The 21,931-nt window shown below is 39.9% G+C and overlaps 1 protein-coding gene across 2 annotated transcripts in view; it reads left to right on the forward strand.

Moving 5' to 3' along the window:
• The window catches only part of slc44a5a (solute carrier family 44 member 5a), an 89,264-nt gene that overhangs the window by 60,999 nt on the left and 6,334 nt on the right, over positions 1–21,931 (forward strand). For both annotated transcript variants that reach the window (XM_079614148.1, XM_079614149.1), the window contains exons 3-13: positions 4,297–4,370; positions 13,558–13,642; positions 14,407–14,491; positions 14,593–14,721; positions 15,804–15,864; positions 18,649–18,772; positions 18,900–18,983; positions 19,180–19,292; positions 20,591–20,722; positions 20,812–20,911; positions 21,011–21,103. In XM_079614148.1, the coding sequence (XP_079470274.1) occupies positions 4,297–4,370; positions 13,558–13,642; positions 14,407–14,491; positions 14,593–14,721; positions 15,804–15,864; positions 18,649–18,772; positions 18,900–18,983; positions 19,180–19,292; positions 20,591–20,722; positions 20,812–20,911; positions 21,011–21,103 (1,080 nt within the window). The remainder of the gene's footprint in view (positions 1–4,296; positions 4,371–13,557; positions 13,643–14,406; positions 14,492–14,592; positions 14,722–15,803; positions 15,865–18,648; positions 18,773–18,899; positions 18,984–19,179; positions 19,293–20,590; positions 20,723–20,811; positions 20,912–21,010; positions 21,104–21,931) is intronic.

Genomic DNA, 21,931 nt, shown 5'->3' on the forward strand with positions numbered 1-21,931 from the left:
CCACATTACATGATCACATGAGGACAAGGGAATCACATGACAAAGGGGAGCACATGGCAGTATAACATAACTGAAAACCACAAAAAAATGACATGAAACATGAAACAAAATCAAAACTTGAAGTGCCAATTTCCTAGGATGCATCATCATTCAGAACACGCTAAATTCGCTGATCATGAGGGTGGCATCTTTCTCTATGAAAGGTCATATTGTACTAATTGAATACTTGATTGTTTTGTGTGTGTTGTAATGAGAGATGTGTCGAGAGCTTGAACTCCAGTTTTTAAAAAGTTCCACCTTTCAACCTCCATGCTCTTATAGAAATTGCCCAGACACAGCTGTCTCCTCCAAAGAATCAGTTTCATCAAACCCTTTGAGAGGCAAGCAAAGTAATTTGTTACCAGCGAGCGAGTTAGACATTTATAATTACTTTCTGCTTTCAGCAGTGCAATTTTCTTACTGCCAGCCCATATTCAGCTTCCACATATGACAAGCAAATATTACTTTTACGAGTTCTGAAGAAGATCGTTCAGTGTAATATCCAGACACAACTTGCTTACTAAGAGTGTGTTTATGTGTCTGTTCTGCAATACACACAAATGAGGAATAAAATAAGACAAATGACAGATTAGAAGTTCTGTGTAGAATATTTGAAAGCTGGATAAATCGTAAATCCAAAATAAACAAACTGTGGAATCTCTATTTTCCTAATAATAAATGGAATCTAAAAGCAAATTTCAAGCAGTTAAAGAGTGAGTGCTAAGCATGGTTGATTATGAACAGAATAATAATACAATTAAGGACCATATATAATCTATAAATGTAGATGTACGTCTTTTATAACTGATTGATTAAAAATGTGAAATGTGATCTTATTGATCAGGAGAAAAGCGATCAGAGAATATATTGTGCTCTCTGGCTACTATACTGTTCTCTCTTTGGGACTCCAATTTCCTCTGAAAGACCAGTAAATTGACTGCTGGCCACTCAAAACAGAAATAAAACACAATATAAACTCAGGCCTGTTCCTCTCACGATCTTCACTGTCGTCGCTCCTCCTTTTATGCTTCCGCTCCTCCGTGAAAGATACGGGACCGGTGCGTCGCGCAGGTGTCGTTCATCATTAATCACGCCACCGGTCTCGCGCCGCTCTCTCACGTCCCCCGACCTCGTCCTGCTCGCCACATACCCCCATCGCCCCTTGCAGGCCGGGGGGTACCCACGAGACTGTGCTCGACTCCCCCCCTCCCCCTCCCTCCGCGGGAACCGATCACGGTGGCCGCGGCACGTGGGGGTATGGATAGACGAGGCGAGAGAAAGGAGACGGAAGCATGGAGCGACAGTGACGAGAGAGGGGAGAGAGAAAAAACAAATATTGGTCCGGTTCCCACAACGCGCTGTCATCTGGTCCTCCACCAGCTGGGCGATCTTCTCCGCGGTGCCTGGCAGTGGCGCTGGATAGCCCTCGGTGGACGGCTCGACACTCCTCCGCCGCCTGGTGGACGGCGACGGCTCCTCTGGGTTCGGGCAGACGGCAGGAGTCACCCGTTCCCTGCTCCTCCCCGTCATGGCGGATGGCAGCAGGCTCCGGCCCACGGTGAATGTCGGTGACTCCTCCGCTCCCTCACGGACGGCAGCCGCCCCTACAGCACCCAGGTGGCCGGCAGCGAGCTCGACCGTCTCCCCGGCAACTCACTCCAGCGCACCGCCTCGAGCGTCCATGGTGACGGAAACTGCCCACCATGCTCGATGGCACCGCGGATTCCACAGCGGTGAGGACTCTTTGACAGCACGTTCCTCCTTCTTCCCGGGTTTCGGCACCAGTGTAGCAAGGTATGTTGTTATGGGAAGGAGGCGGGAACCGGCGAACATTCAACAACTTTAATCATAAAATAAACTAATACAAAATGAAAGTATAAGCCAGCAGCCCCTCGCGGACGACTGCTGGCCACATAAAACAGAAATAAAACACAACATAAAATCAGGCCTGTTCCTCTCTCGATCTTCACTGTCGTCGCTCCTCCTTTTATGCTTCCGCTCCTCCGTGAAAGATACGAGACCGGTGCGTCGTGCAAGTGTCGTTCATCATTAATCATGCCACCGGTCTCGCGCGGTTCTCTCACGTCCCTCGACCTCGTCCTGCTCGCCACAATTAGTCTGGGGAGTCTGCTCTGTATTTCTACTGCACAAGAGGCGTGATCAGCGGGCATAGTTCAAATGACTCTGTACCCAATTAGATACTTCAACCAATCAGACGCGAAAACTCCAGTTTGTACAAAACAAACGTGTTGGTTTGGAGCAATGATCAGCGTTTTGCAAAGGCAGCAATGGCATCGAGTGAGTTTTGCAGGTTGTGCAAAAAAAAAACGTGAAAGTGAGTGGTATTTAGCCTACACCCACTCGAGCGATTTGTTTGCTAAACTAAAGAAGCCATACGAGCATCGTTGAGAGGTTAAAAGGAATTGGATTCGTCGCTTCTCTATCGTCGTCGTGTTAAACCCGCCAATAGCGCGCCAGGTGGATAAGCCAGTGTGTGATTGGTTCCCACAAATTTGGAAAGGAAGCAGGATAGATAAATGTACAGCTTTACAGCCTCAGCTGAAGGGCGAAATCAAATCGCCGGCAGATCGGCGGGTTTACCCAGTCTACAAGAATAGTTTACTTACTACAAAATATTTCTAGTATTTATTCGAAAATTTTGTTAATTTTTAATTTCTGTCTTAAAAATATAAATAATTTATGCTTGTGCAATGGGGGTGTATTATTTATAATAATAATAGAAAGATTTTGCTATTTCTTCATACTGATGGCGTTTTTTTTGTAAATAGCTTTGCCGTAGTCGTCATTATAGTCATTAGTGTTTTCTTAGTTGGAATTTGAACCTTGTTTGTATATACATTAACTTCTCTCAGTCAGTGTAACAGCAAATGTTTCAAACCTTAGTCCGATCATAAGTTAACTTTTATTTTGAAATTATAGGACAGAAATGATCTTTTAAAAACTTAATAGAAAGGCTATGGTTGCAATAGGATTGTGGTTGTACTTTCACTCTTAGAAGAAAATATTTGGTAACACTTTATAATACTGTTCCGTCATTATTGAATAACTACACCGGAACAAATGAGTAGGCTATGCATTATTAACATACTACTATTAACTAACAAGCTACTCTGATACCAGAGTCCACAAAAAGTTAATAAAGAGTTATCATGCTTGTCAAGCTGTAGTAGTTCTTAGTAGTCCTTTTGAAGGTATGAAAAAAATAGTAGTTAATGATTAGAAAATAGTGATACCTCATTCAACTGAGCGCTATTACTTTCTAATTAGTTCATCGGAGTATCTTGTTAGTTAATAGTAGTTAGTAGAATATTGTGTGTTCATATTGTGTTACTCAATTGTTCCTGTGTAGTTATGTAGTTATGTTAGTTGTTTTAATTTATCACTATAAAAAAAATTAAAAGGTACATTGAACATAAAAGTATTATGCAATCATTTAAGACATTTCTCCTTATATAGAACCTTTTTTGGCTTAAAGGTTATTTAAAATTGAGTCAAGAACCCTAGGGTTCTATATAGAACCCCATTGAACCTTTTTTTCTAAGAGTGTATAATCTTCTGAGTGTCAACCAGCTACAACTCACTGCTCCCACTGTCATTGTAAAAAAACTGTAAGCGTTAGAGTGAATTTATTGATTTCACACTAAATATTTGTATGGAGCATTAAAGTAGGCCTACTTTCATGGCTGGATAATTTCTTTGCTCTGCATCAGATCATCTCAGCTGTAATAAGGCACTGACATGTGATTAACACAGCACATTGTCTCTGTCTTTCTTTCTCTTGTACTGTTCTTGTACACTTGCCTTTCTTCTGTATTGTGCAGGTCACTGTCGACCTTGTCAAAGATTTGCATGTGCGACACCATCTCTCGAGTATTTGATGTGCAGTAGCGGGACATGTGACCTTGCTGTACTCGATGTTATCAGCTCACGTTTGAAAGATGTGCCTGAACTCAAAATTATATCGACTGTTTTGGTCGATATTCAGCATATGGAATTGCATATGTAAGGGATAATGCCCAGTCAACGTGTCTTCATCTGTTCTTTTTCATCCAGCTCTTTGTCAGTTCATTGTTGTTCTGAGCAAATATTCACTGAGTGAAAGTGAACAGGCCAACATTTTAATTCAGGTTTTCATTAAATTGACATTTCATTCACAAGTTTTATGGGAAATACGACATACGTCTTCAGATCATTTAATGAGATGAGACTGCATTTTTATTGTCTTTTCTTTTCCAGAGGCTGCACAGATGTGCTGTGCTGTGTGCTCTTCGTCATTGTCATCGTCGGCTACATTGCACTGGGCACTGTGGGTAAGTGCTGCATCTGCTTTGTGGGAACTTACTGTAATCTTTTATTTTGTGAGATAAACAGGCTGTGAGCCAGGCTAGATCACCAGAGTATCATAAGACCCACCATGTAAGCAAATTCATGTTCCATGAATGATAACAGGTGCAATATATAACGATTATTTCGAAAAATAGTCTATCTATAAAAGATTTATGTTTATGTTGTAAGCTTATATTTAGCATCTATGACTGAATGAACGTATTTTCCTGTGACACGTGTTTTATAATTAATCATTATTGATTGATGACTGCTTGATCTTGTTTTGTTTAAAAAAAAAAGTGCAGTTGTGTTGCAAATGTTAGTTGTAGATAATGTTTTTACAAGCTTACCAAGGGCTATGAATACGTTTTTTCCCCCAGACTATGTATGTTTAGGAAGCTACTTTGAAATTGTTGTTTGCCAGGTTGCTCTTTAAATAAATTACAGTCTAACTACCTTTTTTAACTTGTAGTTACAGTAAATGAATAAATAAAGTATAACTGTAAAGTATAAAAATAAGTTATAACTGATAAATAAAGTATTAATTGGAAACAGATCTGTGTTTATTTGGCACAAAATGAGAATTTTAGATAGGTAATAGTTAATACTAAATACAACTAGTTGAAGCAAGTCACTTGATGACACAGTTTTTCTGTGTTTTTCTGTTTTCCTTCCCAACTTCCCAACACTACATTTAAGAGAGCATATTTTGTTATGCCCTCACCTGGCTATAAATACAATGTGAACTAAATAAATAAAAATCGCAGTGTGGCATTTCCCATGTAATGGTTGTAAAGGTCACGCCACACCACTTCTTATGGGAAAGAAATAGCTTGTTACTTGAAAAGCACCATTGTTTTGAAAACGCTGCTGGCATGCTAGTAAAAAATGTAATATATGTTACTAGTTAGCATCTATCTCCCCAAATCTTAATGAAGGAGCTGCTCTATACAGTCAGTGTGGTGGTTTTAATGACTTTCTCTTATCCAGTGATTAAAATACTGATCTGCAGGGCCAGAAACCAACACGAGAACCTTTGATCAGATGAGGCAGCTTCCTCTAATTCTCATCCGCTGGTTCTCGAGAGAAAAACAAGCTTTAACAAGAACCCCATAGACTGCAGATGAATCAACATCCAACATATAAAGATGCCAAAGTGGGTGTTCGGTACATAAAAGACTGAAAAAGAGCTAGAAAGAGAGGGAGAGAGAGAGAGCATCTCTCTTACTGAGGAATATTTTTTTTGAGAATGAAGAGCAAAGTCTGTGCATTCCTTGTCAGCTCCTCTGATGTAAGATCATACATGAATATTTGATGATGTTCAACTCCACCAGGAGCTTCTCCACAGTTCTTCCCTCCACTTCAAAGCGTGGCTAAAGTTAACGCTAATGCTAATACTACTCTACGCTCTTCTTACTGTGGAGAAGCTGATGCAAGAAGAATTGCCACAGGGATGGCTTTGTTCTAGATACTGTTTATTTCAAGGACAAAAAGACCTTGGGTCTGAATTCGGAAATGCCAGAATTTCGTCACATCAAATGATTTTGATGCTGGTTCACATTAGCAGGCTGTGGGATCATCCTGGGAGATTTACTGATATCAAGCACATTATTGTACTACTGTACATCCGGGCCTTGGTGCTGATGGCCACGCTGACACACACATGCCCTCACAGCAAATGCTGATGGCGTTTCAAGTGCACAAGTGATAAGCGAGGCAGGGGCACGGAGAGCCCTTGTTTGAAAAGCCCTCGCATACTGTAGATGCCCGCTAGTTTCACAGCGTGATGTTCCCGCTGGAAGAGGAAATGAGTCACTTTGAAGGGTTGCTGTAGATGTAGGGCGCGGCTCCACCAGAGATGAGATAAGTTCCGTCGCAAGACTTTTAAATGAGGCCATACTGTTTCTCCAAGCATTGTTTGACTGTGATACGGCTGACAACGTTTTTTTTATATTGTACACAATACGTTGAAACAAGTCCAAAAAATAGTGATGATCAGCATTTATTTTTTAATTTTTTTGCGCTTTCTTTGTGTTATTAGGGGCCAAGCACTGAAGGTGCGGGCACCTATTGTATCTGTTCCCGTTCTTATTAGGGGCCAAGCACTGAAAGTGCGGAGGCACCTATTGTTTTTGTTGGCGTTCTTATTATTAGGGGCCAAGCACTGAAAGTGCGGAGGCACCTATTGTTTTTGTTGGCGTTCTTATTAGGGGCCAAGCACTGAAGGTGCGGGCACCTATTGTATCTGTTCCGGTTCTTATTCTTCTTCTTTTTTTTCTTTTTCCGACTGGGCGTCTATGGCAGCCTATAGAAAAGTTTGCGGGAAACTTATGAAAATTGGCACAGTGATAGAGGACAGCCTGAACTATCACCATAGCGAATTTGGAGTCTCCAACTCATTCCCTCTAGCGCCACCAGCTGTCCAAAGTTTCACTCATGTTTATGCTAATAACTTTTGAACCACAAGGGCTAGAAACAAAATTCTTTTTTCCTCTGATTCCTGTGCTCATGACGATTCGACTGCACCCTATGACGTCATTTTCCGTCATAATAGTTTTCCCGCCATTTTGAATTTTCCGAAAAACCTACTTTTTCGAACTCCTCCTAGGCCGTTGCTCCGAATTTCACGAAAAATGAACCAGATCATCTCCATACCTTGACGACCAAAAGTTATGGAATTCAAGTTGAATCGAATTACCGTTCTCGAATACCGCGCAAATAAATTTTACATAGCGCTTGCGAAAACAGATTCAAGGCTGTATCTCCACAAAGCTTTGTCGGATTCAGACCAAATTTGGTACATGTCGTCACAAGCATGACCTGAGGCTACCTGCTGCGTTTCGTCACAGTGCCACCTACTGGTCCGGAGATATGAAAATTTGCTTATTTTACTTATAACTTCTGAACGGTTTGTCCAAAAATCATAAAAGTGGTCTCGATAGATTCAGGGCGTCATACTGAGTTGACTGATATCCAATTTTCCCATATCGGCCATTTTGGCTGTCGGCCATTTTGAATGATGTGCTAAAATGCTGTATTTTATGAACGCATGAACGTATCGTTACAAATCTCAGTATGGGTCATCAGTACAAGGCCCTAAAGGTACTCAAAAGATTATGAGACAGCGCCACCTTTTGGTCAAAAGTTATAATGAAATTTACAAAAATGCTAATAACTTTTAAATAAATTTGCCTATAGTAATGACACTGATCTCAATAGATTCCTTGGGTTATGCTGAAAACATAGATACCAATTTTGCCATAGTCAGTCAAACTTCCTGTCCGCCATCTTTATTTTCTTTTAAAACCTACTTTTTCGAACTCCTCCTAGACCGAAGGTCCGATTTTCACCAAATTTGGATCGTGTCATCTCCAGACCGTGCCGAGTAAAAGTTATGGATTTTGTGTCGATAGACGAAACCGTTTTCGTATACCGCAGTGGCAAATTTGAGGCATGATGCCAAAATGACTATTCAGGCTTTATATCTGCAATGCCTTGACATATTGACACCAAACTTTGTATGTGTCATTGTCACTTCACTCTGACCACATCACATCAGTTTCGTAACTGCGCCACCTATTGGTCGAAAGTGATAATCATATTTTTAGTTATTGTATGTGATTTTTCAACCATTTTGCCAAAATTCATCTTTAAATGTCTTCAGTTGATCCTTGCTGCAGTTGGTCTCACACTCCCAGCCACTTTGGCACGTCTTGTCGTCTTGCTTGCGCTTGGCCCCGGTGATTGCTGCTTGCAGCTATATTTATTATTATTCTTCCGTTTCTTCTTCCGCCATTGAAGTCTATGGCAGCCCTATGAACCGCTTGCGGGAAAGTTGATTTTATTTGACATTCTGATAGAGGACAGTCCCAACATTAAATACACCAATTTTGGTGTCTCCAACTCATTCCCTCTAGCGCCACCAACAGTCCAAAGTTTCACTCATGTCTATGCTGATAACTTTTGAACCGTAAGGGCTAGAATCAAAATTCTTTTTCCCTCTGATTCCTGAGCTCACGACGATTCGATTGCACCCTATGACGTCATTTTCCGTCATAATAGTTTTCCCGCCATTTTGAATTTTCCAAAAAACCTACTTTTTCGAACTCCTCCTAGGCCGTTGCTCCGAATTTCACGAAAATTGAACCAGATCAACTCCAGACCATGACGACAAAAAGTTATGGAATTCAAGTTGATTCGAATTACCGTTCTCGAATACCGCGCAAATAAATTTTACGTAGCGCTTGCAAAAACAGACGTAAGGCCGTATCTCCACAACGCTTTATCGGATTCATACCAAATTTGGTACATGTCATCACAAGCATGACCTGAGGCTACATGCTGCGTTTCGGCGCAGCGCCACCTACTGGTCCGGAGATATGAAGAATTTATATTTTTGCTTATAACTTCTGAACGGTTTGTCCAAAAATCACAAAAGTGGTCTCGTTAGATTCAGGGCATCGTGCTGAGTCGACTGATATCCAATTTTCCCATATCGGCCATTTTGGCTGTCGGCCATTTTGAATTATGTGCTAAAATGCTGTATTTTATGAACGCATGAACGTATCGTTACGAAACTCAGTATGGGTCATCAGTACAACGCCCTAAAGGTACTCAAAAATTTATGAGACAGCGCCACCTTTTGGTCAAAAGTTATAATGAAATTTCCAAAAATGCTAATAACTTTTGAATAAATTTGCCTATAGTAATGACACTGATCTCAATAGATTCCTTGGGTTATGCTGAAAACATAGATACTAATTTTGCCATAGTTAGCCAAACTTCCTGTCCGCCATCTTTATTTTGTTTTAAAACCTACTTTTTCGAACTCCTCCTAGACCGAACGTCCGATTTTCACCAAAATCGGATCGTGTCATCTCCAGACTGTGCCGAGTAAAAGTTATGGATTTTGTGTCGATAGACGAAACCGTTTTTGTATACCGCAGTGGCAAATTTGAGGCATGATGCCAAAATGACTATTCAGGCTTTATATCTGCAATGCCTTGCCATATTGACACCAAACTTTGTATATGTCATTGTCACTTCACTCTGACCACATCACATCAGTTTCGTAACTGCGCCACCTATTGGTCGAAAGTGATAATCATATTTTTAGTTAATGTATGTGATTTTTCAACCATTTTGCCAAAATTCTTCTTTAAATGTCTTCAATTGCTCCTAGCTGCAGTTGGTCTCACACTCCCAGCCACTTTGGCATGTCTTGTCGTCTTGCTTGCGCTTGGCCCCGGTGATTGCTGCTTGCAGCTATATTTCTTCTTCTTTTTTTTCTTTTTCCGACTGGGCGTCTATGGCAGCCTATAGAACCGTTTGCGGGAAACTTATACAAATTGGCACAGTGATAGAGGACAGCCTGAACTATCACCATAGCAAATTTGGAGTCTCCAACTCATTCCCTCTAGCGCCACCAGCTGTCCAAAGTTTCACTCATGTTTATGCTAATAACTTTTGAACCACAAGAGCTAGAAACAAAATTCTTTTTTCCTCTGATTCCTGAGCTATTGACGATTCGACTGCACCCTATGACGTCATTTTCCGTTATAATAGTTTTCCCGCCATTTTGAATTTTCCGAAAAACCTACTTTTTCGAACTCCTCCTAGGCCGTTGCTCCGAATTTCACGAAAATTGAACCAGATCATCTCCAGACCTTGACGACCAAAAGTTATGGAATTCAAGTTGATTCGAATTACCGTTCTCGAATACCGCGCAAATAAATTTTACGTAGCTCTTGCAAAAACAGACGTAAGGCCGTATCTCCACAACGCTTTATCGGATTCAGACCAAATTTGGTACATGTCATCACAAGCATGACCTGAGGCTACATGCTGCGTTTCGGCGCAGCGCCACCTACTGGTCCGGAGATATGAAGAATTTATGTTTTTGCTTATAACTTCTGAACGGTTTGTCCAAAAATCACAAAAGTGGTCTCGTTAGATTCAGGACGTCGTGCTGAGTTGACTGATATCCAATTTTCCCATATCGGCCATTTTGGCTGTCGGCCATTTTTAATTATGTGCTAAAATGCTGTATTTTATGAACGCATGAACGTATCGTTACGAAACTCCGTATGGGTCATCAGTACAACGCCCTAAAGGTAGTCAAAAATTTATGAGACAGCGCCACCTTTTGGTCAAAAGTTATAATGAAATTTCCAAAAATGCTAATAACTTTTGAATAAATTTGCCTATAGTAATGACACTGATCTCAATAGATTCCTTGGGTTATGCTGAAAACATAGATACCAATTTTGCCATAGTCAGCCAAACTTCCTGTCCGCCATCTTTATTTTCTTTTAAAACCTACTTTTTCGAACTCCTCCTAGACCGAAGGTCCGATTTTCACCAAAATCGGATCGTGTCATCTCCAGACCGTGCCGAGTAAAAGTTATGGATTTCGTGTCGATAGACGAAACTGTTTTCGTATACCGCAGATGCAAAGTTGAGGCATGATGCCAAAATGACTATTCAGGATTTATATCTGCAATGCCTTGACATATTGACACCAAACTTTGTATGTGTCATTGTCACTTCACTCTGACCACATCACATCAGTTTCGTAACTGCGCCACCTATTGGTCGAAAGTGATAATCATATTTTTAGTTATTGTATGTGATTTTTCAACCATTTTGCCAAAATTCATCTTCAAATGTCTTTAATTGCTCCTTGCTGCAGTGGGTCTCACACTCCCAGCCACTTTGGCATGTCTTGTCGTCTTGCTTGCGCTTGGCCCCGGTGATTGCTGCTTGCAGCTATATTTTGTTTTTGTTGTTGTTGTTTTAATCTGTTTTGTTTTTGTGTTTGTTTGTTTTTTGAGAGATACATTTTAGGTTATGAAAAGTTTGAGATAACTAATAAAACTTTATTAAACAAGTAAAAAATGAAGCAATGATCAGCATGTTTAGTTGTTTGTTTTGTTCTGTTCTGGTTTTTGTGTTTCTTTTGTTGTTTTTTTTGTTTTTTTTATGTTTCTTTTGTAGTTGTTTTATTTTGTTAATTATTTGTGTTTTCTTTTGTTTTTATGTTCTGAATTTGGTTTGATTTGGGGGGGGGGGGGGGTTCTGTGTTTTCTTTTGTTTTGCTTTTTTGTGTTTTCTTCTGGCTTTGTTTTGTGTTTTTTTTTTGAGAGATACATTTTAGGCTCCACCAATGGAAGCTTGTTTCCTCCACAGAATAAAACATTTTAAAAGATAATTGGGACTTTTTATCTCACAATTGCGGTTTTACATCTCGCAATTCTGACTTTATTTCTCTGAATTGCGAGGTATAAAGTCAGAATTGCGTGAAATAATCTCCTAATACTGACTTTTTTTCTCGCAATTGCTAGTCTATATCTCGCAATTCTGACTTTATACCTCCCAATTGCATGTTACAAAGTCAGAATTGTAAGATATAAACATTCAATTCGGAGAAAAAAAAGTCAGAATTGCAAGATGTAAACTCGCAATTGGTGAGGAAAAAAGTCAGAATTGTGAGATAAAGAGTCGCATTTTACCTTTTTAATTCTGTGGCGGAAACAAGCTTCGATATCCACCAGATATCAAAAACTTAACGATAATCAGCAGTTATTGTTAAAAAAAAAAAATTCTGTTCTATTTTATTTTTCTATCAGTTTTCTTTTGGGGGGGGGGGGGGGGGGTGTTGTTGTTTTTTATTTTGTTTGTATTTTTGTGTCTTCTGAATATGTTTTGATTTGTGTGTTTTTTTCTGTTTTCTTCTTGCTTTCTTTTGTGAGTGTTTTTTGTTTTTGGTGGAGCGATTTTAGGCTCCACCAGATGAGATAAGTACAGCGGCGTGAGTTTTCGCTGTTTCTCCAACCACGGCCATGAACAATGACACAGAAGACAAGTCAAGCCGCACCTGCACTGTGAACGCCTCACATCCTCACAATCTGCAAAGTTCTCCATCACTCGGACCCCTCCATGAACAGTATAGCACGGTGGTCCAGTCTCATTGTGCAGGGTCTGTGCAGACACTAATGGGAAGCAATAATGCTATGACTTCATATTGCCCCTGGCAGAAGAATGATGTCACCCCTATAAGAGCTGCCCTCCCCCTCCCTCAAAAAAAGACCACTCAAATCTCCCTCTGCTACCGGCAAAAGATGAAATCACCCATGACATCATCCTCTAGACACAGTGTCTCGTGACTGCTATAGTCAGAAAACGATGTTGCTCATTGTGTTACTGCATCTCAATCTATACTGGAGCATAAAGAGCTTCACTTTGAAATATTCATATTGAACGTGACGTATTTTTCACATTTCTTTGCTACTATTATTTTGTGCATGCAAGTACTGGCACTTTTTTAAGGTCAAAGTTGTCACTGCAGCTTAATTCTAGCATTAAAGCGAGGCATTGTGGTGTGAATCTCATTTCACAGCTCTGTGAAATACAGCTCTAATAGCCTTTGCTCAGCAGGTTCCTTCACATGGAGCTGTAGCATGCAGAGCTTTTGAGTTGTTTTTCAGTTTCATTCAGAACAATTTCCAGATGACAGAAATCATTTTGCCTTGTGAGCCGAGAAATATCATCTTTAGTACCTTATATATCAGCCTGTAGAATGTGGATGGCCATTACGTCAACAGATGTCTCCGTGAATTAACATTTTATTTTATTTTTAAAATATTTTTTTTGTGTGTGTGTGTGTGTGTGAGTTGATTGTTGAATAATGCTAGGAAAAAAGATGTGTCACAGTAGTTTAATTTTGCAAATTACAACTCTGCTTCATATCGATGTCAAAGAGATTTCATACAGACTTTTGATAGGTTGTTTCTATAGTGACTTCATCCTAAAATAGCGCTGGAATCAATTATTCTCCAGTTATACTCGGATGGATTTAATCATCCTGAGCAATACTGTCATATAAACAAGGGTCTCAGAAGTCATTAATATGCGCTCATGAGATAGATGTATTAGATAGCTGGTTTCTTTATTGGTCCCTGAAGGGAAATTGTGTGGTGTGCTGGTAAATGTATAGACTGAAGGACCGCAAGGGCTGAGAGGGGCATTTGAGCTGTTTTTGGCCTGTAGACTCTTTTATTTCCCTGATGAAAATTCAATATTTCATTATACACTATGATCCCTGTAAAGATCATTTGGGAATTTTTTTCCTCTTTAATTAATTCATTTAATTATGTCTCCTCTTTGTTGTAGCATGGATTCATGGGGACCCAAGGAAAGTCATTTACCCCACGGACAGCACGGGTCAGTTCTGTGGACAGAAGGGCACACCAAATGCGTAAGTGCCAGAAACACCACCAGCCAATCATAAGCTTGGGGGGGAGGGGCCTAAATACACCCCATCCAATTAAAACATGTTTCACCAGCCATGTAATTAGAATATTCGGATTATTATTACACATAACTGTACCTTCCATTTCCATTCGTGTATTTATTTATCATACCCAAAAGCACCACATATTAATCCTTAAGCCTTCTAAAATTGACATCGCATGCTTTTGTACCGAATTCCCCTTTTGTGATGTTTTGTGTTGATTGGCAGCACATAACCTTGGGGGAAATAAAGAAATGCTCATTAGAGGAGCTGGGACTCGCTGATAAGAGTGTTTGTTATGTACAGCCGTAGTGTGAGAGATGTTTACTCGGTGGTGGATTGGAAGCATTTGGATCTGTGCAGTTCATAATTAGGAGATGTGATGCCCTCAGTGGCTTATGGGATTATGGGTATAGTGGGAATCTGACACAAGCCCTAATTCTTTCCTTTGCCCAGACAAAATGATTGGATACTGAGTTTTTATCTGTATATCATAAAAATGTATCTCAGCATTCACATTATTCAGCAGGCTGGAGGACACTGATTGAATCAGGGTTGTATGTTGTGATTTACAAAGCAACCGTGTGATAAGCACTGCAACTGAATGTTTGGAGTGGAAAGCTGCTTAAAACATTGATTTCACCCCCATAGACACAGGCGAATAGCTCCACTGACACCTACTGGAAAAACACTGCCATTTTCATACTTTATTTCATTTTCCTTCATAGAAAGAAAGCCATATTATTCTACTTCAACATACTGAAATGTGCCAGTCCTGCTGTCCTGATAAACCTCCAGTGCCCTACTACTCAGGTAATAAACTTGTTCATCACTAATACTGTCATTGTATTGCTAATTTTGCCCCCGCTGAACTGATTTTTTTTTTTTGTCTAAATAACCTAAACTCTTTCTAGATGTGCGTTTCCAAGTGCCCAGATCGATTCGCTACGTACACAGATATGCAGCTCCATTATACATTCAACAAGAGCCACTGGGATTATTATAAACAGTTCTGCAAGCCAGGCTTCAATAACCCTAAAAAGGTAAATCACGCGGACATGCTGAAGAGTTGCTATGAACTCAATAAATGCACAATGCCAATTAGATTTAGCGAACAGAAAAATAGCTCGATAAATTTCTTGTATATACAGTATGTAAGCAGAAGAACTCCGGAAGAACTACCAACGCCCTTCAGCCGTGACTTAGGCCCCGTTTACACGATGGGAAAACGCAGATATTTCTCTGCGTTTTGGCCTGTCATTTACACGAAAACGCCGTTTTTATCCCAGAAAACGATTATTTCTAAAAACTCCGGCCAAAGTGGAGATTTCTGAAAACGCCGGTTATGTGTTGTCGTGTCAACTGGGAGAAACGGGGTTTTAGGTTCTCTCTTGTCGATTCTGAGGATTCTGATTGGCTTGCATGGCTTTATCCTTCTCCCTACACTGCCGCCCATAGGTTTGGCATAGTTATAAAGGCGCTCGACGGCGTATTTATGCGGGTTGTGTGCACGATGTTATTATTGAAAACGGAGGGGGGGAAATATTCGTTTCTCTAAATACCCGGCTATGTGTAAATGTGGCCTTATTCACGATACAGCACAGCTTCTCGTACCTTATTTCTTACATATCCATTACACTATATCTCACCAGCTTTACAAGTGCAACTTCTGAGCAATAAATGTGCCTCCGGGTGTCTTTATGAATGCATTTAGACTAGGACAACCCTTTGGAAGAGGTTTTATATTTTGAGAGCACTGCCTTAGCATCTGTTTAGTTCTGTTTTCCAGAAGGGAGTGAGTTGTTTTCTGACAAGAATAAATCCACAGGCTCTTTCAGGGCTTTTAAGACATCATTCTCAAGTGCCATTTTGGCTGCTGGAGGATTGTTTTTCTGTATAAGTGAGTAGTGAACTTTACTTTAAAGAATCTCATGCTCCAGCTGATAGCAGACTGATGGTTTTGCACTGGCTATGTCTTATCTTCTAATGTTCATACCCATAATGTATGTAAATGGGTCCTCAGAATAGCAAGGAGTCATTTATCAAATAACTGACTTGCTAACATTGATAGAGTTGTATGCTGTCATACAGGGTTGTTTAAGGACAGCTCTTTCTTTTATTGCAGTCTGTGACACAAGTGCTGCGAGATGAGGACTGTCCGTCAATGATAGTGCCAAGCCGACCATGTAAGCGCTGTGTGTGTGTGTGTGTGTGTGTGTGTGTGTGTGTGTGTGTGTGTGTGTGTGTGTGTGTGTGTGTGTGTGTGGAAAGTTTTCTGTAATGGGTAGGGTTAGGGGTAGATTTAGGTTTAGGGGATAGAATATAACGTTTGTACAGTATAAATATATTTATGTCTATGGAAAGTCCATAAATCATGAAAGCACAAAGTGTATGTGTACACTTTTGAAACTTTATGGTATGTCCCCATTTTGATAGCCTGAGTAAATGTTTGGGTCAATGCTGCGTCATGGCGTTCACGCTATATGGGGAATCCTCCCGCGTAAGCTGAGGTATGAAGCATGTGTCTAAATGTGCTAATCTGATTGGCTGAATTTATGGACATCATGACGTAGCGTATCTTCAAGTCCTGTACATGAATGGATGCCAGAAATGCGTGTTGACAGTTTCTTTGTCTTCAGAAGCCGAATGTTTGCTAAACACATGTCTCTGAAATCATGTGTGTGTCTCATGTCAGGAGTTAAGCTGTACAATGTCAGTGTTGAGATACAGGAAGTGTGTGACGCCATGCCCCTCGCATTATCAAGGCGGATGACTCGCACCAAATGTGTATCATGTGTATGGGAGAGGAACATGCCAGGTCAGTCGTCGGGATAAAAGGGGGCTGACTGTCAGCATTGCGAGCTGTAACAAGGTTTGTTTTTATTGGAAGGAGGAGGCGGGAAACGGCGAACATTCAACAGGTTTTAATAAATAAATAAACCACCACAAAAATGAACGTATAAGCCGGCAGCCCCTCGCGGACGACTGCTGGCCACATAAAACAGGAACAAAACACAACATAAAACTCAGGCCTGTTCCTCTCTCGATCTTCACAGTCGTTGCTCCTCCTTTATGCCTCCGCTCCTCCGTGAGAGATACGAGACCGTAACCCAGTTCCCTGAGTAGGGAACAAGATGTTGCCAAACCCCGGCTATGCCTGTGTGTCTTCTTCAGACAAATTAAATCTGTCGACATGCATTTCTAGCATCTCTTTATGGACAATTTCTACGTCACAACGTCCATACGTTCAGCCAATCAGATTGGTGCATTTAGCGGAAGCGTTCCCCCCATAGCGTCAACACCATGACACAGCGTTGAGTTCCCCTCTCAGGGTCACCTGAGACATTTTGCCTACATTTTTTGCCTACAGTTTGATTACACTACATTTTGTAAGCTGACATTGCTTTCTTGTCAGTATATTTCAATACAGTTGTGGTCAGAATTATTGGCACCCCTGGTAAATATGATCAAAGATGGCTGTAAAAATAAATCTGCATTGTTTATCCTTTTGATCTTTCATAAAAAAAAATCGAAAAACTCTCAAATTCGAAAACCTTTCATTGAAGTAAAAGAATTGAAAGTGGGGGCTAAATCACATTATGAAATAAATGCTTTTCTCCAAAACACATTGGCCATAATTATTGGCACCTTTTTATTAAATACTTTATGAAATCTCCTTTTGCCAAGATAACAGCTCTGAGTCTTCTCCTATAATGCCGGATGAGTTTGGAGAACACCTGACAAGAGATCAGAGACCATTCCTCCATACAGAATCTCTCCAGATCCTTCAGATTCCCAGATCCATGTTGGTGCTTCTTCTCTCAGTTCACTCATTTTCTAAAGGGTTCAGGTCAGAGAACTGGGACGGCCATGGCAGAAGCTTCATTTTGTGCTCAGTCACACATTTTAGTGTTGATTTTGATGTTTGTTTTAGATCGTTGTCCTGATGGAAGATTCAACCACGGCCCATTATAAGATTTCTAGCAGAGGCCGTCAGGTTTTAGTCGTGTCTGACAACTGAATATGCTTCAGTTTGTTTTTGAATGAGCAAAGAGGATTTTTCTTGAAACCCTCCCAAACAATAGGCGGTGATGTGGGTTTTTATTTTATTTTTATTTTTTTATTCTTTCTGACCCCAAGACTTAACTAATCTCTGCAATTCTCCATCTGTGATCCTTGGAGAGTCTTTGGCCACTCAAACTTTCCTCCTCGCCATGCATTAGGATGATATATAGACACATGTCCTCTTCCTGGCAGATTTGTATCATCTTTAGTTGATTGGAACTGCTTAATTATTGCCCTGATGGTGGAAATGGGACTTTTCAATGCTTTAGCCATTTTCTTACAGCCACTTTCTATTTTGTGAAGCTCAACAATCGTTTGCTGCACATCAGAACTATATTCTTTGGTTTTACTCATTGTGATGGATAATTAAGGGAATTTGGCCTTTGTGTTTCCTCATATTTATACTGTGAAACAGGAAGTTGGCTAGACAATTTCATGTTCCTAGTGTGCTAGTAAATAAATATATATATAGTAATGGGAATAATACACTTCAGAGATATTTTACTCTTAAAAAATTCTAGGGGTGCCAATAATTGTGACCAACGTGTTTTGGAGGGGAAAAAATATTTCATAATGTGATTTAGCCCCCACTTTCAATTATTTTACTTTAATGAAAGGAAAAAATTAAAAATTTTGAATTTTTTGAATGAAAGATCAAAAGGATAAACAATGCAGATTTATTTTTACAGCCATCTTTCATCATATTTACCAGGGGTGCCAATAATTCTGACCACAACTGTAAGTGAGTGACAGGTTACATTTGCAGGTTACATTTGAGCTATTATGGGCTAATTTGCATCGGAAATGAGTAGCTGTGTTTACTTAGGTTGTTTTGATTTTGAGTATCATTATTATTATTCCTTTGGCAGTTGATCATTCTTTTTTTTCCCTCATTTGCATGAAAGTTTTACAGCGCTGCTTCCCAGACCTCATCACCAGAAATGGCACCCTAACAGTGGCTAACAAAACCGCTTTCAAAGATGCACTGGACACAGCCAGAAGTGTGACTGAACTTAGAGATGCAGCCAAGTATGTATATAATCTTCACTATTTAATGAGACAAAATGCTCTAGAAGTAGTTGATTCAGTTTATGTGCACATATTTTTGACATACTCGGACTTGACTTGTGCTTACAAATACATATTTTTGCTGCAGTGGTATTACAAGTATCCACGAGGCCAAAGAGGTGGGAATGAAGATTGTGCAGGATTATGCCAGATGTTGGTACTGGATAGTGATGTAAGCAGCCTTTAATCTCAGCATCATTTCCATAAATAATGATTTTTTTATTTTACTGTGCCTTTAATGTGGTACGTATAAATCATAATTAAAAACCAATGAATGAGTTATTTTTATTTGTAATAATCTTTTAAATGTGTGTATTGCAGTATAGAAATGCTATATCTCTGTGCTCATGAGTTTCTCAATGTGACAGAGCGCTGGTCATAGCGCTGGTCATCAGCCTGATCTTCATCTTGCTGCTGCGATTCACCGCAGGCTTCCTCCTCTGGTTCATCATCATCGCTGTTATCCTGCTCGTGGCCTACGGTCAGTAGTTACACTATTTTTTTGTATCATTTTTGAAAGAAATTAATTATTTTATTCATAGGCCTGTGTGTCAACAACATCCAAAAAAGGAGGCAAATACAGCCAGCACAACACGGCTTAAAGTTTACCAAGTCAGGGCTCCAGACTGCGACCCTTTTTCCTGCAAGTGTGAATACAATTTTGTTAGAGCTTGCACTAGTGCGACCAGCACATTGCCCAACCGATAAGAGCTGCCATTTCTGTTGCATATGAGAAACTTAAAACGGTAAAACTAAAAAAAAGCGTAATGAAAGTGCGCTACTCATTTAAGCAGACTTAGCAGAGCAGAAAGTTTTTTAGCTTTGACCAACAAAAGACAGCTCAGCGCGAGCTCAGAGCAGATACAATTGAAATGTTATTTTTAATGTGAAGACCAAAAAAAAATTCTTTGTTCATCCTTCAAAGATTGTCCCTATTTGTAAAACGAAAAGTTTCAAGATGTAGGCAAACTAACACTTTTTTTTTTTACTTTTATTTAAAAATACAAAATGACCTCTGTAACCAGTAGATGGCAGCAGAGGAACACTTGTTGACTTATTAGCCATTTCCGATCCCACTTTTTTTCACACGTTTTGCTTTTAAATGATATTTAGACATTATAATTCACTATATTATATTAATATCAGATCATCAAGAAATAATTTTGTGTGTCAAAGTTTTGCATTTTTTTGTACTGAAGTAGGGAAAAAAAGCACAAAATCCTTTTATAATCTCTGAAGCTGTTGGTCAGTTCAGAAGGATACTATAGAAGTGCTACCAAATCAGGCGCTGGTGTCACCATCTGTAGACCTTAGTGGCACAGTGCTCTCTAATGTTAGTCTAGCCTGCGAGTCATAATGACAACATATGCTGTTTAATGACTTGGCCTATTTAACATCACAATCACTTGTGCCAACTGTGTTAATTCTGGCAGCGTTTCTATTGTGTAACTCGACCGCAGCTCTGAACATGAATTAACATGATTTGTGGGTTACTACAGTGAGTATTTTCCTTTATAACAGCCACAAATTATGAAATGGATATCAGATGTTGACTATCAAGAATAATTACAAACAAGGCTGTCGAGAAATCTAATTTGCATGTAATTACATTTAATTCATCACAATTCATTTGTAAATTAAATTCAATCACATTTCACAGATAATTATAATCTCAAGCCCAAAATTGTGTAGAACATACAGATTTTATTGAATATCTGTTCTGCGCGGGTCATTTCTTGGGCTCTTGCGGTGTGAAACACATCCTTCTCTTGTTTGCAGGTATCTGGCACTGTTACTGGGAGTTCGCTGTCCTCAGGAAGACCCCCGGAGCGGAGGTCACTATCTCTGACATCGGCTTCCAGACTGACCTCCACGTCTACTTGCAACTCAGTCAGACATGGCTAGTCTTCAGTAAGAGATTCGGTCTTCAGCAACTGACTGCACTTCGTGGCTTTGAATTTCTGCGTTAATCCTTGTTTGTGTTCTTCTGTTCCTCTTAGTGGTGACTCTGGGTGTGACTGAAGTCTCCATAGTCTTAATACTCATATTCCTGAGAAAGCGGGTTCGCATTGCTATCGCTCTGCTCAGAGAGGGCAGCAGGTGAGTCTGTTTGCATCTCTGTCTGACTTAATATGTGTGCAGAGAGAATAACAGCTGCTATGATAATCTGTGTGTGTGTGTGTGTGTGTGTCTCTGCAGGGCCATCAGTTACATCATGTCCGCTCTGTTCTACCCCATCATCACCTTTGTGCTTCTGGCCGTCTGTATCGCCTACTGGGCCATGACTGCACTGTATCCTCTTCATTTACTGCCGCACAACACAAAAACCTTTAAAGGGATAGTTCACTCAAAAATTTAAATTCTGTCATCATTTACTCACCCTTAAGTTGTTCCAAACATGTAAGAATTATATTCTTCTACTGAACACAAAAAACAATCATTTGAAAAATTGTTCCATAGTACCCCATTGACTTCCATAGTAAGGATAATATACTATGGGAGCATAGGGTCCATCAACTGTTTGGTCCTGACATTCTTCAAAATGTCTTCTTTTTTGTTCAGAAGAAGAAAGAAGTTTCATACAGGTTTGGGATAATAACAATAGGGGGAGTAAATGACAACATAATTTTCATTTTTGGGTGAACTATCACTTCAAGTCAGTTATACAGGCATGCTTGAAATGTATTTTGTTTGGCAATTATAAATACAAAACGAAAATATTGAATAAATTAAATTAAAGATGGGTGAGTTGGATGTGATACTGAAGGAAAAGCAGCCAACAAGTGTCCAGCATACATTTTCAACTCCTTCAGTAGTGTTTAAAAAGCATCCCAGAATGCACCTCATGAAGCTGGGAGGAAAAGGGTGGCAAATCTGAGGAAGCTCAATTATAAGATGGATCATTTTGCATTTTTAATTCCCATACTTCCATTTGTGTTTTGGGGGGGTACCGGTAATTAAAGATGCAGTGTTTATTTTTAGCGGCATCTAGTGGTGATGGTGCGAATTGCAACCAACTTAAATTACGGTGGCCAATGTCGTCTGATACAGCAGAGAGTAGCTAAGCAATGAGGTTTCTTAAAGATAAATTGAGAAATGATGTTTTCTTAATTACTCAGT

The sequence above is a fragment of the Phoxinus phoxinus genome (assembly GCF_949152265.1).
Source record: "Phoxinus phoxinus genome assembly, chromosome: 5".
Classification (NCBI taxonomy): Eukaryota; Metazoa; Chordata; class Actinopteri; order Cypriniformes; family Leuciscidae; genus Phoxinus; species Phoxinus phoxinus.